The sequence below is a fragment of the Chionomys nivalis genome, chromosome 15 (assembly GCF_950005125.1).
Source record: "Chionomys nivalis chromosome 15, mChiNiv1.1, whole genome shotgun sequence".
Classification (NCBI taxonomy): Eukaryota; Metazoa; Chordata; class Mammalia; order Rodentia; family Cricetidae; genus Chionomys; species Chionomys nivalis.
Genome location: NC_080100.1, coordinates 9,801,490 through 9,813,720, shown reverse-complemented (window position 1 = coordinate 9,813,720; position 12,231 = coordinate 9,801,490). Strand labels below are relative to the sequence as shown.

The following is a 12,231-nucleotide window of genomic DNA, read 5'->3' as shown; positions in this document are numbered from 1 at the left end:
CCAGTGATCACACTATGATAGAAGGGGGGAGAAGCACAGGGCCCCAGCCCTAGTCAAAGAACCACAGGAAACTAAGGAGAGCCGAGAAAGGGAAGATTAGCTGTCCTGGGGAATGCAGCCCCTTCAGTTGGTTAACCAATACCAAGTGGTCAACTCTGCAATCATATGCACACTCAAAACTCACTGAACTCAGCAGGCTGTATTTATAATTTATGTGCGTGTATATGTAATAGTAATAATTAAGGATAAGAGGTCAAGAATTTTGGGTGGGGAGTTATTAATAAAGCACAGCAGATATGGACAACAATAGAAACTATAGCTATGGATTACCAAATCCTTACACATATACACACACCCCACCCACAAATGCACACATGCATGTATACACACACACACACTTGAACATGCACACTGTCTTGGCAGGAGGCCTTGGATTTCCTTGTCTAACTCAGAGGTAAATTCTACTCTCGACTTTGGGGTGCTGCAGTTGGGGTGGGGGGAATTGGGGGTGGGGACGATGCAGCGTTGCTTACTGCCTTCTCTTTAGAGAGCTGGATTTTCTTTCTTCCATTTCATCGATGGGCGAGGAGGACGAGAGGAGGGAATTGTCCGAGGGATTGAAGGAGGGGCTGCTACTGTCTCCCTGGTCAACAAGCAGCGAGCTGGGACGATCCTCCAGCGCCTAGAAGAAATTTAGGGTTGATGTCATAAATCTAAGTCATAAGATACAAAGGATGTGACTGGGAAATTACAAAATCTCTCACAACAGATCAAACTGTGCTACTAAGAAACAGTGGAGGGGCCGGAGAGATGTGCGGCAGTTGAGAGCGTGTGCTGCTCTTGCAGGGGATCCAGTCTATAGGCCCAGAACCCACACAACAGTTCTCGACAACTCTTTCAGCCTCTGCAAGTATTATATGCATGTGGTGCATATACATACATGAAGGCAAAAGATCGCTCATATATGTAAAATAAAAACATAAATCTTTAGAACAGCAAAACCACCACCAACAACAACTAATATTGAGTCAGAGGATCTGGGTAAACACAAAAATTGGAATATTAATCAATGAGTGTATATGTGTGTGTGCGTGTGGTGTGTAACATTCCTCTCCGTTGTTGCAGGAAACTGGTCATGTGCTTTTACCACTAGAACCTCATGCAGAGTTCGAAGGTATTCAAAAGATCTTTGAGCTGAATACTGTTGATTAATGTGACACTGGTCGCCCGCTGGTGACCTTCAAATTGGTGCTTGCCAATTCTTTCTTCACCTGATTCCCCGACTGTCTAGGGATTACAGCAATTTAAAAACCCTTCAAAGCTTCCAGCTAGATCCACAGAATGGTTTAGCTGGAAAAAAGATGGGTTCGACAAACATAACCAAAGTGCAGGAACACTTCGCATCACTGCCTTAGCTTGCCATTAGTAAAGCGACATTGCTAATACATGTCCTGCTTTCTTCCATAAGAGGGAACAGACTCCATCATCATAGAGCTTGGATGACACATGCCCGCACGTGCAACCTTGATAAAGGAAGCCCACCGAGCTGTAAAAATCACGCCAGCTAGGGCTCTTCTTTATGAAAAATCAGGACACCACGTTAGCTAACAAATGGAGCCTGCTCCAAAAATTGCACTCTGATAAATAAATAGCAGTTGACCTTTACTGGAAGTACACGTTCTTCCAGAGTCTCAGTACATGGATCAGGTGGGTGATGACAGGGGGCTAAGACTGGGGGTGAGGAGGACATTCGCCCTCTGCTGTTTAGACAGTTGGGGCTCACTACACGGAACTCTGTTCATTTGAACAATGAGAAAAAGGGGAGAAGAGGAAGATAGGAGAAAGCAAAGGAGTCGTCTCAGACTTCATCTGTGCCCACAGGGACAAGGCCCTTATAACTGCACCAGCTGCCCAAGCTGAAACAACTGAGTCTCGGGGTTCTTCTGGCAGCCTGTCCTCAGGGGTGATCTTCCTGAGATAGCACCAAGAAGGGTGCATTGATGGAGACATAGAGTCATATGCTTTTGTGACAGTTGGGGTGGTCACCCTAGCTGTGGTGCCCACTGGTCCCTTGAACAAATGCACATGTGTGTATGTGTGTGTGTGTGTGTGAGAGAGAGACAGAGAGAGACAGAGAGAGAGACAGAGACAGAGAGAGAGAGAGAGAGAGAGAGAGAGAGAGAGAGAGAGAGAGAGAGAGAGAAGGAAGCTCCCAGCACAAAGCTGCAGAGATGAGACCTCACGGATGCTTGATGCATCACTTGTGAGATCCTCCTTTACTGTTCATGGTTTACAGGAAGGTCTTTGACAAGTCCTTTTTTAAATGCAATTTTGTGTGTGAGCGTGCACTTGCACATGTGTTTTGTGTGTATGTGGGGTGAGGTACTTCACAGAGCATCTCAGTAGATGCTCTAAGGTCAACCAAGCAGTTAGTCGACCAGTAAACATAATTGAGCACCCCTTAGAAGTCTGGATACAGAGGCTCAGAAAAACCACTGTAGCTGTCAATCAATGCTCTCTGTGCTGTGCTCCATAAGTGTGTTTGTTCGTATGAAGATACTCAAGTGCTGGGACCTGGACTCTGCTGGACCCTACCCTGTGACCTTTTTCTTGGCAGATTTGACCCTTGTCCTCTCATGCAATAAACTGCAACTGTTAAGAGTCACAGCTTTTCTGAGTTCTGGGAGTCCTTCACAGCCACCGATGAACCTTAGGACGCTAGAGCAGACCCCTAGATCCAGTCCTGGTCATAGTGAGAGAAGTGTGTAGCCGCAGTTATACCCGAGCACTCCCCAGCAGAGGCGAATCGCCGTGCACAGGCAGCAGGGACTTGTAAACCTAACACTCGATGGGAAGGCCTTCCTCACCATTTTGCTCTTCACGAGTTCTTCGATCGCACTGACAAGCTCAGCTGCACTGGGAGTCTCAGAGCTGGTGGGGCGGACTAGTAACCGCGAAGAGGCCTATGGGAGAAGTCACAACAAAGAACAGGGAGGAGAGGTCTCACGTTAGTAACGGGACAGAGAGTAAATTCCCTTGCAAACTCCAGTTTTTTTCTTTTCTTTTTTTTTTTTTTAAGTAAGTCCAGACAGAAAGACCACAAGTTTGTCTTTGTTTGCATTTATTTAGAGTCATCCTTTTATATTTACAATATTCTGACATGAAACATTAAATAAAACCTGTCTAGGATACATGTGGGAAGCAGACAATGTCTGTTTTTAATCCACAGTCATGTAACATTGTAATGTTTTTCAGAATGGTGACTGGGCACAGGGGCATCCTAACTGTAACTCTGCGAGTGCTGCCTCAGGCTCTAGGCTATGAAGGGAGAAATAGAACCCGGTCAGTGGAAGGGAGGGAGGCTTAAGGTTTAATGGTTGACTCCCCAAATAATCAAGAAACAGAATGGGGAGGCTAACAATGGCTTGACTGTGTTTATGGGATCATGAAAGGGTGCAGTGACCAGACGGGGGAGGGGGACAAGCTCACCATTTCCTGTGCCATCCATTTCCCCAATGATTACTGCAGAGGACAGAAGAGCGGAAGCCTCACAAGCTACCAGATGCCACTTATGGCTAGATCGAGGGTGGCACGGGTGACAGTAAGGGAATCTGAGGGACGTGCTACTGAGCTGAGATTCAGTAATTAGCAAACACTGTTTGCAGATTACTTCTGCTGGAGAGTAGCTGGGGTGTGAGGGGCATATGTAATATGAACCTTGCTTCATATTAAGGCCAGCAGAGATGCATGCGACATGCGGCTGGCTGTCCCAGAGATGCATTTCTCACAGCGGACAGAAACAGTTTTACAACGGGCTTTTACATATGCGGACCAAAGTATGTACTTTACAAAACAAACACCGGTTTGCTTGAATGAAATTTGGAATATGAGATGAACAAAACAAAGAAAAAAAAATCAAATGGAAAGGTAAGAAAACTGAGCCAAAACAGACACAGAACACAAATCAACGTAATGCTGCAATGAAAGTTTACAAGAAGAGAAAACAGAACAAAACGGAAAATTAGTTCAAGATAATACACTGTCTGGGAGCATTACTAGATTTCTGCAAAAGAAGACTTTGCTACTGATAATACCCAACCAGGCTTCATGGTAAGCAATAGATGATTCCAATAAACAAGACTCTAGCAATTCAGTCTTTTAAAGGGGGAAAATAAGCCAGCAAAGCCTGCTCCCCATTGCTTGGATAACCATCAGATTTAAAAAAATTTTATTTGTTTTGCTTTGGAAAACCTACTCATTTAGACTGTTACAAAACAGCTCACGAGTTGTCCCAACACCCACGTCGCTTATTCCCTGGCCAGTCGCTACATAAAAGGCTTGAGAGCCTTCGCTGTCTCTCTCAGATTGGCCTGCACACAGGGGACAAACTGGAGCTTGGCTCTCCAGCTCACAACTGGTGTACTCAGAATCAGAGCACCCTGGTGGGGCTCAGCTGCGTGAGTCGTGGGTTGCATGTGCTGTGAGTTAAAACTCAGCGCCGAGTGTGGTGGCCTGGCTGCCGCCAATCACTGCCTATCGTCCATTCTTGGTTGTCAAATCAAGGCTGACAAATCCAGCAAGTGACTGACACATCAATAGAGTCAGGGAAGGAACAGGGAAAAATGTGAAGAAAAAAGTGTTGAAAGCACATCTATTTCATTTGGAAGACTTAAGTATTGCAAAACAAAACAAAACAAAAGAACAATAAAAACCCATCAGTGACTTCCTAGCTCTATTTTTAGTGCCTAACAAATGCGGAGGGTCACGGTGGAGCCAGGATGCAGAGAGAGTGTGCAAAGCTTCATTTATTAGGTTTCCCTTTTTGATACTGCATTTTTGAGATTTTTACTACTGGAGTGGATAAAATAATCTAAAATGTTGTAACAACTGAAAGGAAATGGAGACTGACATGGCTTGAAGGCTTCACATGATCGATCAAGGAGGAGCCTCAAGGCTCAGGTGCCTCCTAATACTTTGTAACAATGCACTTGCTGGGGTTCTAGTCCCATGTGGGGAAAGTAACCCGGGAACAATACAACCTTATTTTAACTAGAAAGCCACGTGCTAAGACCTATTATGGAGGAAACATGACGGCCTACTGTGTGTCGAAAGGCAGGCTGCAGGAGACTCCTCCTCTCTCGGGGACTCTAAGTAATATGTTAAAAATTACTTTAACAGCAGCAATTGCTGAAGCATCCGTGAAATACACTGAACGCATTTACATGATCACGTGGTATGAGAGCAGCATGTGCTGGCTTAGTGTTTGTTCTAAACGGACTTATTATTCATACTTCTCAGATAAGAACAAGCTGGCTGCTGGGAAGACGCCAGGCTTCCAGTGCCTACTCCCACATCCCTGCTCCTCCTGGCGTGGAAGCCAGGGCGGGGCTTGCCTCTGGCCTGGGCGAGTGTGCTGTCCTTTACCTTGTCATCCTGCGAGTCCGGCTGAAGGAGGCTGTGCTGCTGGATGGCCATGGGTGGGGGCAGCGGCACAGCATCGGCGCCCTCCTCTCCTTCTTCTTCTCCACAGCTCTGCATGCCCGAGGAGGAGGATTTGGACAGTGTGCCACTGCTGAGGCCCTCGTTCCGTCCTCTCTGTAATCAAACCAACAGTTGTTCCTTCAAGCTGGGCCATGAAAACCAAGCACTGTTTACATGTTAGACTCTGGGCCCTCGAGTTACTCAGAAGAGCATAGCAGGGCCAGACTCAAACACATATTCATTTCCTCTGGTCTTACTTACATAAAAAGTTTTAGTTTTGAGTTTTAGCTTTAGTGAGAGACCATGGATTCAGAGGAAAAAAGAAACAAAAGGAAACTCATGACACAATGAAATAAAACAAACGTGACACTGTTTGTCACCGCCTTTTTCTTTCTTTCAGCTGGTGCAGAACTTGAGCCCAAGTTAAAATTCCCACTGGCCCTGTCAGTACTGAGGTCATCTTGGGGACATGAAAGATGATTTCCTGAAGCACAACTCAGAGCCTCCTGGGATAAAAGGGGAAGTAAAAAAATCCTTGACGTCCTGTCTCCACCTTGGTGACACAGGAATGAGGTGGAGAGTGACAATATGGTGGATAAGAGCTGTCAACTGGCATTTCTAACGTCTTTTAGCCTGTCTGTGCACTTAACAGTTTGCAAACCAGAAACCTAAATGACACCATGCAGTATTGGGGTTTCCAATAAACCAGATCCATTACTTCCTAGACAGCGACTACTCTTAATTTGAAACAAAGCATCAGAAGGGCTGTAGCCTCTGGGCTCCAATGACATCAGTGACAGCAGCCATAAGTCAATCCCACAGACCTACCTCTTCGATGGTCTCATCCTGTGGGGTGGCAGCGCTGTCGTCGGAGTCCTTCTGGGAGCCAGCATCCGCACTCTTCCGGACCTCCCTGCTCTTCTTGTGCTTGTGGGCCAACTTCTTGGCGTGCCCATCGGCCTTGCCACTGCTGAGCCGCCGCACAGGGCTTGTGAGCCACTTGCGCAGGGTGTTGCCAGGACGCTTGGGACCTGGTGAGCTCTGTGCTCCGATCATGTGGGGCTGAAGAGAAGCCACAGAGGCCGGCGGACTGGCGTCATTACTGGAGACAGAGAGTGAGTCTGATGGGATGAGAAGGAAAAAGAAGGCCCTTTACTGAACAGGACAAAAGTTCCCTGGCACCGGGGCCAAGTCTATGCCACTCAGTCACTGTGCTTGGTCCCCAGCTTAACAGACTCTATGGTGAGCTGCTGGGAACCTAGACTGATGCTGAAACCAAGAAGAGGGAGAGGGCTGGCATGGCTCTCTTCTAGGATGGCTGTCAGGCTGGATCTCTGCTACAGATGGTCTTTCTCAAGACATACTGCTCCTTTCCAAAAGTACCTGCCATCACCAATTCTAAAGACCAATGTGGCGAATGCACAGACCCAATCATGTTGACGTGTTTGTCTTTGAGATGGAGTCTCTGTAGATCAGGCTAGGCCGAGGTTGACCTTGCATTCCTGATTCTCCCCCTCTACCTCCCAAGAGCCAGGATCACAAAACTATGTGCTACGACAACTCAGATGCTTAGATTTAAAATGTCTTAACTGAGGCTGGAGAGATGGCACAGTGGTTGAGAGCACCAGCTGCTTCTAGAGGACCTGAGCTTGGTTCTCAGCATTCACACGGCAGCTCACAACCAACTCCAGTCCTAAGGGCTTTAACACCCTCCTCTGGCCTCCACAAGTACCAGGCACAGCCATGGGGCACGGACATACATGTAGGCAAAACACTCATACACATAAAGTCAATAACGGTTTAAACTATAGGATACCAGAAGACAGAATTTAAAATTATTTCTAACCATTTGCTTGATTAATAAAATCAGGAAATAAGAACTTAGAGAAAAAAATTTAAAGTGATAGTTATATCACGTATCATAAACTAATTAGTCAAAGAAATATAGTTTGACACACTACCAATAAACATCTGCCTGTCTGTCTATTTTCCTTCTATCCATCTGACTCGCCCACCCAAGCAAAGAGATTAGACTCTGTGACACTTGCACCCGCCCACCTGTAAAGGCTGCCATCCAGGACCACTCGATGAAGCATAGAGCATGGCTATGGGGAGCCTAGGAGATGAACAGCTACTTGCTCATAGATAATACAGTTTCTTTGTTGGCAACTTAGCAATGCTACCACATATGCTTGAGTAAATACTAGCAATCATTTTTTAAACCAACAACAATTTTTTAAACCAAAGGGGAAAAGAAAGCCTTTTCAGTTAACTAAAATGCTCCACAGAAAGGGTGTCTAGACCAAGTTTCTCACTTAAACATAGTTAAGTCAGTGCTGATGGACTTCCAAGAGGAAAATCTTTTTAAACCAATCCAGAGTTAGGTGAAATGTTTCTGTGAACTTGAAAGCCAGCAATCAGGAACTGAGTGGCCACTTTCCAAGCACCTGACGTTAGGGCTCTGCCAAAACGACGCAGAACTGAATGATTTCTTTCAGGAGATGCAATAATGAAGATGACCACTAGTCATGTGTTTATTTTCTTAGACCCGTTGAAGTCTTAAAACATGTATCACAATTAATCCTTGAAAGCACTCTCCTCCACACACACCTGTACAGGCTCTTTGCCTTATGGACCAGAGACCTTTCATTGCCTGCTGTAGATACAAAGCTAGCGTGTGTCTGTGGCTCATGAAGTGCCAACAACTCCTGGGAGGGCTTTACACTACTTGAGACAGCTGATGCTCATCTAATTCTCTCCTCAAGACACAGGCTGGTAGAGCATATGACATTGCATCATTCATGTTTAAAAATCTACACCTTTAATCCCAGTATTTGGGAGGCAGAGGTAGGGGAATCTTAGTGAGTTCAAGGCCAGCCTGATCTACAAAGTGAGTTCCAGGACAATCAGGACTGCTACACAAAGTAATCCTGCCTCAAAACAAACAAAATTTGCACGTTTCTTCCCAAAGGCAAACTGGTTCAGAACTAATCAATGCCTGCTCTTTTGCTTGCGCATGTGACATGCAGTACGTGCACACATACCTGCGCATGTGCTCGCTATTATTCATTCATTTCGATGCAAGGCTTCTGTGTAGCAGCGTGGGACTCACTCCCAGTTCATAAGCATAAAGTCAAACTCCTCACGCTTTTGATCCTTTGCAAGAACACAATGTGTATATGTGATTTAAAGTACCCAAATTCTCTGCCTCGATCTGGAGATCAGAGCCTGCACAACTGCTCTGTGCTAGGACGTGACGCAGTGCATAAATCAGATGGTAAGCAGACCCACCACACTGGTACACACTTTGAATGACATCACAAGCCCTGATGCATCTCTGTAGTGGGCACACCCGGCACAGAGCTTACAGTGCAGTCCCTTCGGAAGGACCCGACTGACTGGTAGCACACTTGTCTTCCTCAGGAGGCCCTGGTGGTCACTGCAGCCAAGGGACTACTAGGAGGTGACAAAACCTGGACCCTAAGTGCCTGCTGCCCAGAAACAACACAGCAGCAATGGTGAGGCTCTTGTCCCCACTTTCAAGGGGGATCGCCTGCCTGTGCAGGATCTATGTGGATTGCTAGGTCTACCAGGACACTCTATGGGAAGGAGCTTAACTGCCAACAAGCCTCTTGGTACATCTTGTGGCTATGTGTAGAATAATAATGACGAGGTGAGTCAATGAACTGCATACAGGCTATCCTTATTTCTGTTTGCTCATCCCAAGGACACTGATAATGCAGGACTGCTACCGTGGACAGAGATGTTCTGGCCGACTGTGGTCAGTTCTGTGATAATTATGGGTGGTCTCTACCTTCTGTGAAGCACATATACACTTGTGAATTTTCACTTATATGGAAACCAAATCAAGCAGACACCTCTCTTGTGATCTGTGTCACTCACTGGCTTTTCCTCAGCACAGAGCCCAGGCTTGGTGCGTGTGAGCAACACTGACCAAGAGAAACTGCACAGGGCAGAGACAGTTCGGGACCAAGCTGGCCCTGCAGCTCTGGTAGACACACCTGCTTTGTATGTCCAGTTCCTCGCCACAGCACAACTGCAGGAAAGCCTTTAGCAATGCCTGGTTTGGAGTTGACCTTCCTCTTTTAACTGAAAAGAATCCACGTACTTTGGACATAGAAGGAGGACCTAAGACGGGTGTCAGAGAAAGCCTGCATCTGGGCTAGGCTCTCAGAGGTGATGCAGGTTTCCACGCCCACAGGGCAGCACTGGCACTTGAAGAAGCACCAGGAGTGAAACGAAACGGCTTTATTAACTGCGGTAAGCTGTGGCGTCTGGGATTCCTGGTGGCACAGAAACGAGGACATTGTATTTATACAAACAGCGAGTGTCCCAACAATACCCAGAATTCATGGGCAATATGAGCTAATGGCAAGCCTAGCAGTGTCTAGGCAATATTAAAAAAGCACGGCTGAAACAAACTAGACGATGACCTCATTCTACTTCTATTTTAGAAGAAATCTGTCCCTTATTAAAAAGGATAAACCTCAGGATAAAGAGATTCTGGCGGGCTTAAAACCCCATGCAGGTGTGCACATAGGAAAGTCACCCTATCTGCCGGGGCGGGTTTGAGGAGGAATCCTCAGGTACGTGGTGTCTCGGCTGAGGCTGAGTTCACACAATGGCTATTACAGATTCCTTTGAAAATGGAGATAGAGAAAAAGTCAAAGAAGAGGGAAGATTTCAGCACATGGGGCCAGAGCCAAGGGGAGGGGAAATCTTCCCACTCCCAGTCTGTGGATCTGGACATCTGTGATTAATAAAAGCACTTAAAAATGTAAGAAGAAAGGGGTCATATCCTGCTAGCTGCAGACTAAGTAAGATGAAGGGTTTGTTTGCTTTTTCCAGCTTTCTCCTGACTTTCATAATGGAAGAAAGTCGCCGAGACTCTGTCAGTGTGCTGGAGCAACGCTTGGCTTGCTGAGGGTCTCTAGCAAACTCTAGAGTTAAATACTGCACACTCTGAGCTTGAAAACGCCTCACCCAAATCTACATTTCTTTTTTCGTTTCACAGTCTCAATAGCATACAAGTGGGGTGGAGGGGACATATGTGACCTGGGGGCTGTGGCCTGACTGGCACACGCAGGGGTCCTGCAAGCATTTGCTGAGGAGGCTGCTTATAGACAGCTGCAGGCAGGTGATGAGTTGGAGTTGCAACCCTGCCTGTCACCTGCATGGTGGAAGTATCTTTAAATCCATGGCTGCCTTCTGCTTTAGGTGTAAAATGGCAATGATTTTCCTTCTATCAGGTGAGGCAGTTGTAAAGAAGGCTATTGTAAATACAACCTAATAGATATTAGGCAATATTCACGCTTTTGCATAGAAAAAAAGAAGCTGCAAACAGCGTGGAGGGATACAGGGGAAATGGAGTCAGATGATCTACTTCAAAGGCTTGCAGTGGGAAGAGCAGCTGGGAATGCACAGGCAAATGCTGTTCAGGCTTCCCTCACCTCATAGCTCATCAATGAAGCACACACGGGACAATAGCTGACAGCCAACCCACGGGTGAGAAGGCACGGCCACCACAAGATGCACGTACTCAACACTGGGAGACCTTCCAGTAAATCTCTGTCTCACATTTCAAATTCTCTTGCAGTATCCCCAAATGAGAAAGGGAGAGGAAGGGGGAGTAGGAGGATGAGGGGTAGAAGGAAGGGGGGGGGGAGAGGGAGCACACGGGGGAAGTACCCAAGTCTCGCTCCTAGGCAGACTGTGTTTCACTGAGCTAAACCTACAGTTCCTCGCTAATGATCATGACTCTGTCTTGGTGTCCACTGCGGGTGTGCTGAAGAACATGCGACACACGAACTATGCCACGATGTCTTAGGATAAGCATAACTCCAAGAGAAATGTCTACAGCAAAGAACTGATTTCCAGCTCATGTAGGCATGTTGACAAGCAGAGGCATCGTTACTATGTAAGAAAGACAACCCTGAAGACTGCTTCTAGAGCTGGAGGCCAGCTGGGCAGGCTTTAACACTGTACCAGACTTATCCAGAGCTGATGCAGAAGTGCTTTTGTGCAGAAAGTCAGACCGGGGAGCTGGCAGTGAGCACACTGGGCCAGAAGCGCACACTATTTGAGAAGCAAAGAACAAACAGACTGCTAGTTCAACTGTGACTGAACTGGCTAGAACAATCCACAGCATCTCTATGTTCTTTAGATGGGACTTAAAGTCTGTTTCTAGAATCAACGTATCATTCTTTTTCTTATTTACAAAGAGAGAGAGAGAGTCACCACAGTGCCCTAGAGACTCTCTCAAGACAACACAAAAAGTCAGCCAATCTGTAAGTTATTCCTCCAGATGCTCGTCCAGGGACCGTGTCTTGTCTTGTCTAACATGATGATTACAATGGTCTGATGGTCCACATTACTGGAGATAATGATGAGCAATACACCTGGGGAATCAGCCGAGGGACTAAGGAAGAGACACCAACCGCTTAGTGACACGGGACATTACTGGTGGCTAAGACCAGGCGTGTTTTCATGGCCATTTTCCAAGTTAGAATCTGCCTTCTACTTGTGAGTATCAGAAACCTTTTCTTCCCTGGCTTCTCCTTCCAATCCAGTTTCCTTGCGCTGACACAGGCTCAGGTCCCTTTTGTCCTTGAGCTCTAATTTGTACCCTGGCACTGAGGATCCATCAGCGTGGCAGCAATGACTGGGCAGTGTGTGCCAGAATACCATGCCTTTCCCACACACCACTAGGCTGTGACCGTCACGTTGATG

The 12,231-nt window shown here is 46.6% G+C and overlaps 1 protein-coding gene across 10 annotated transcripts in view; it reads right to left on the bottom strand.

Moving 5' to 3' along the window:
• Positions 1-12,231, bottom strand: part of Trio (trio Rho guanine nucleotide exchange factor) — a 282,715-nt gene that overhangs the window by 35,174 nt on the left and 235,310 nt on the right. For 9 of the 10 annotated variants that reach the window (XM_057789603.1, XM_057789604.1, XM_057789612.1 and 6 more), the window contains exons 35-38: positions 6,310-6,602; positions 5,425-5,595; positions 2,868-2,963; positions 534-682 (exon numbers count right to left, since the gene is read on the bottom strand). In XM_057789603.1, coding sequence (XP_057645586.1) covers positions 534-682; positions 2,868-2,963; positions 5,425-5,595; positions 6,310-6,602 — 709 coding nt within the window. Of the gene's footprint in view, positions 1-533; positions 683-2,867; positions 2,964-3,184; positions 3,976-5,424; positions 5,596-6,309; positions 6,603-12,231 lie in introns of those variants that run through there. The other variant, XM_057789613.1, reaches the window with a different exon arrangement.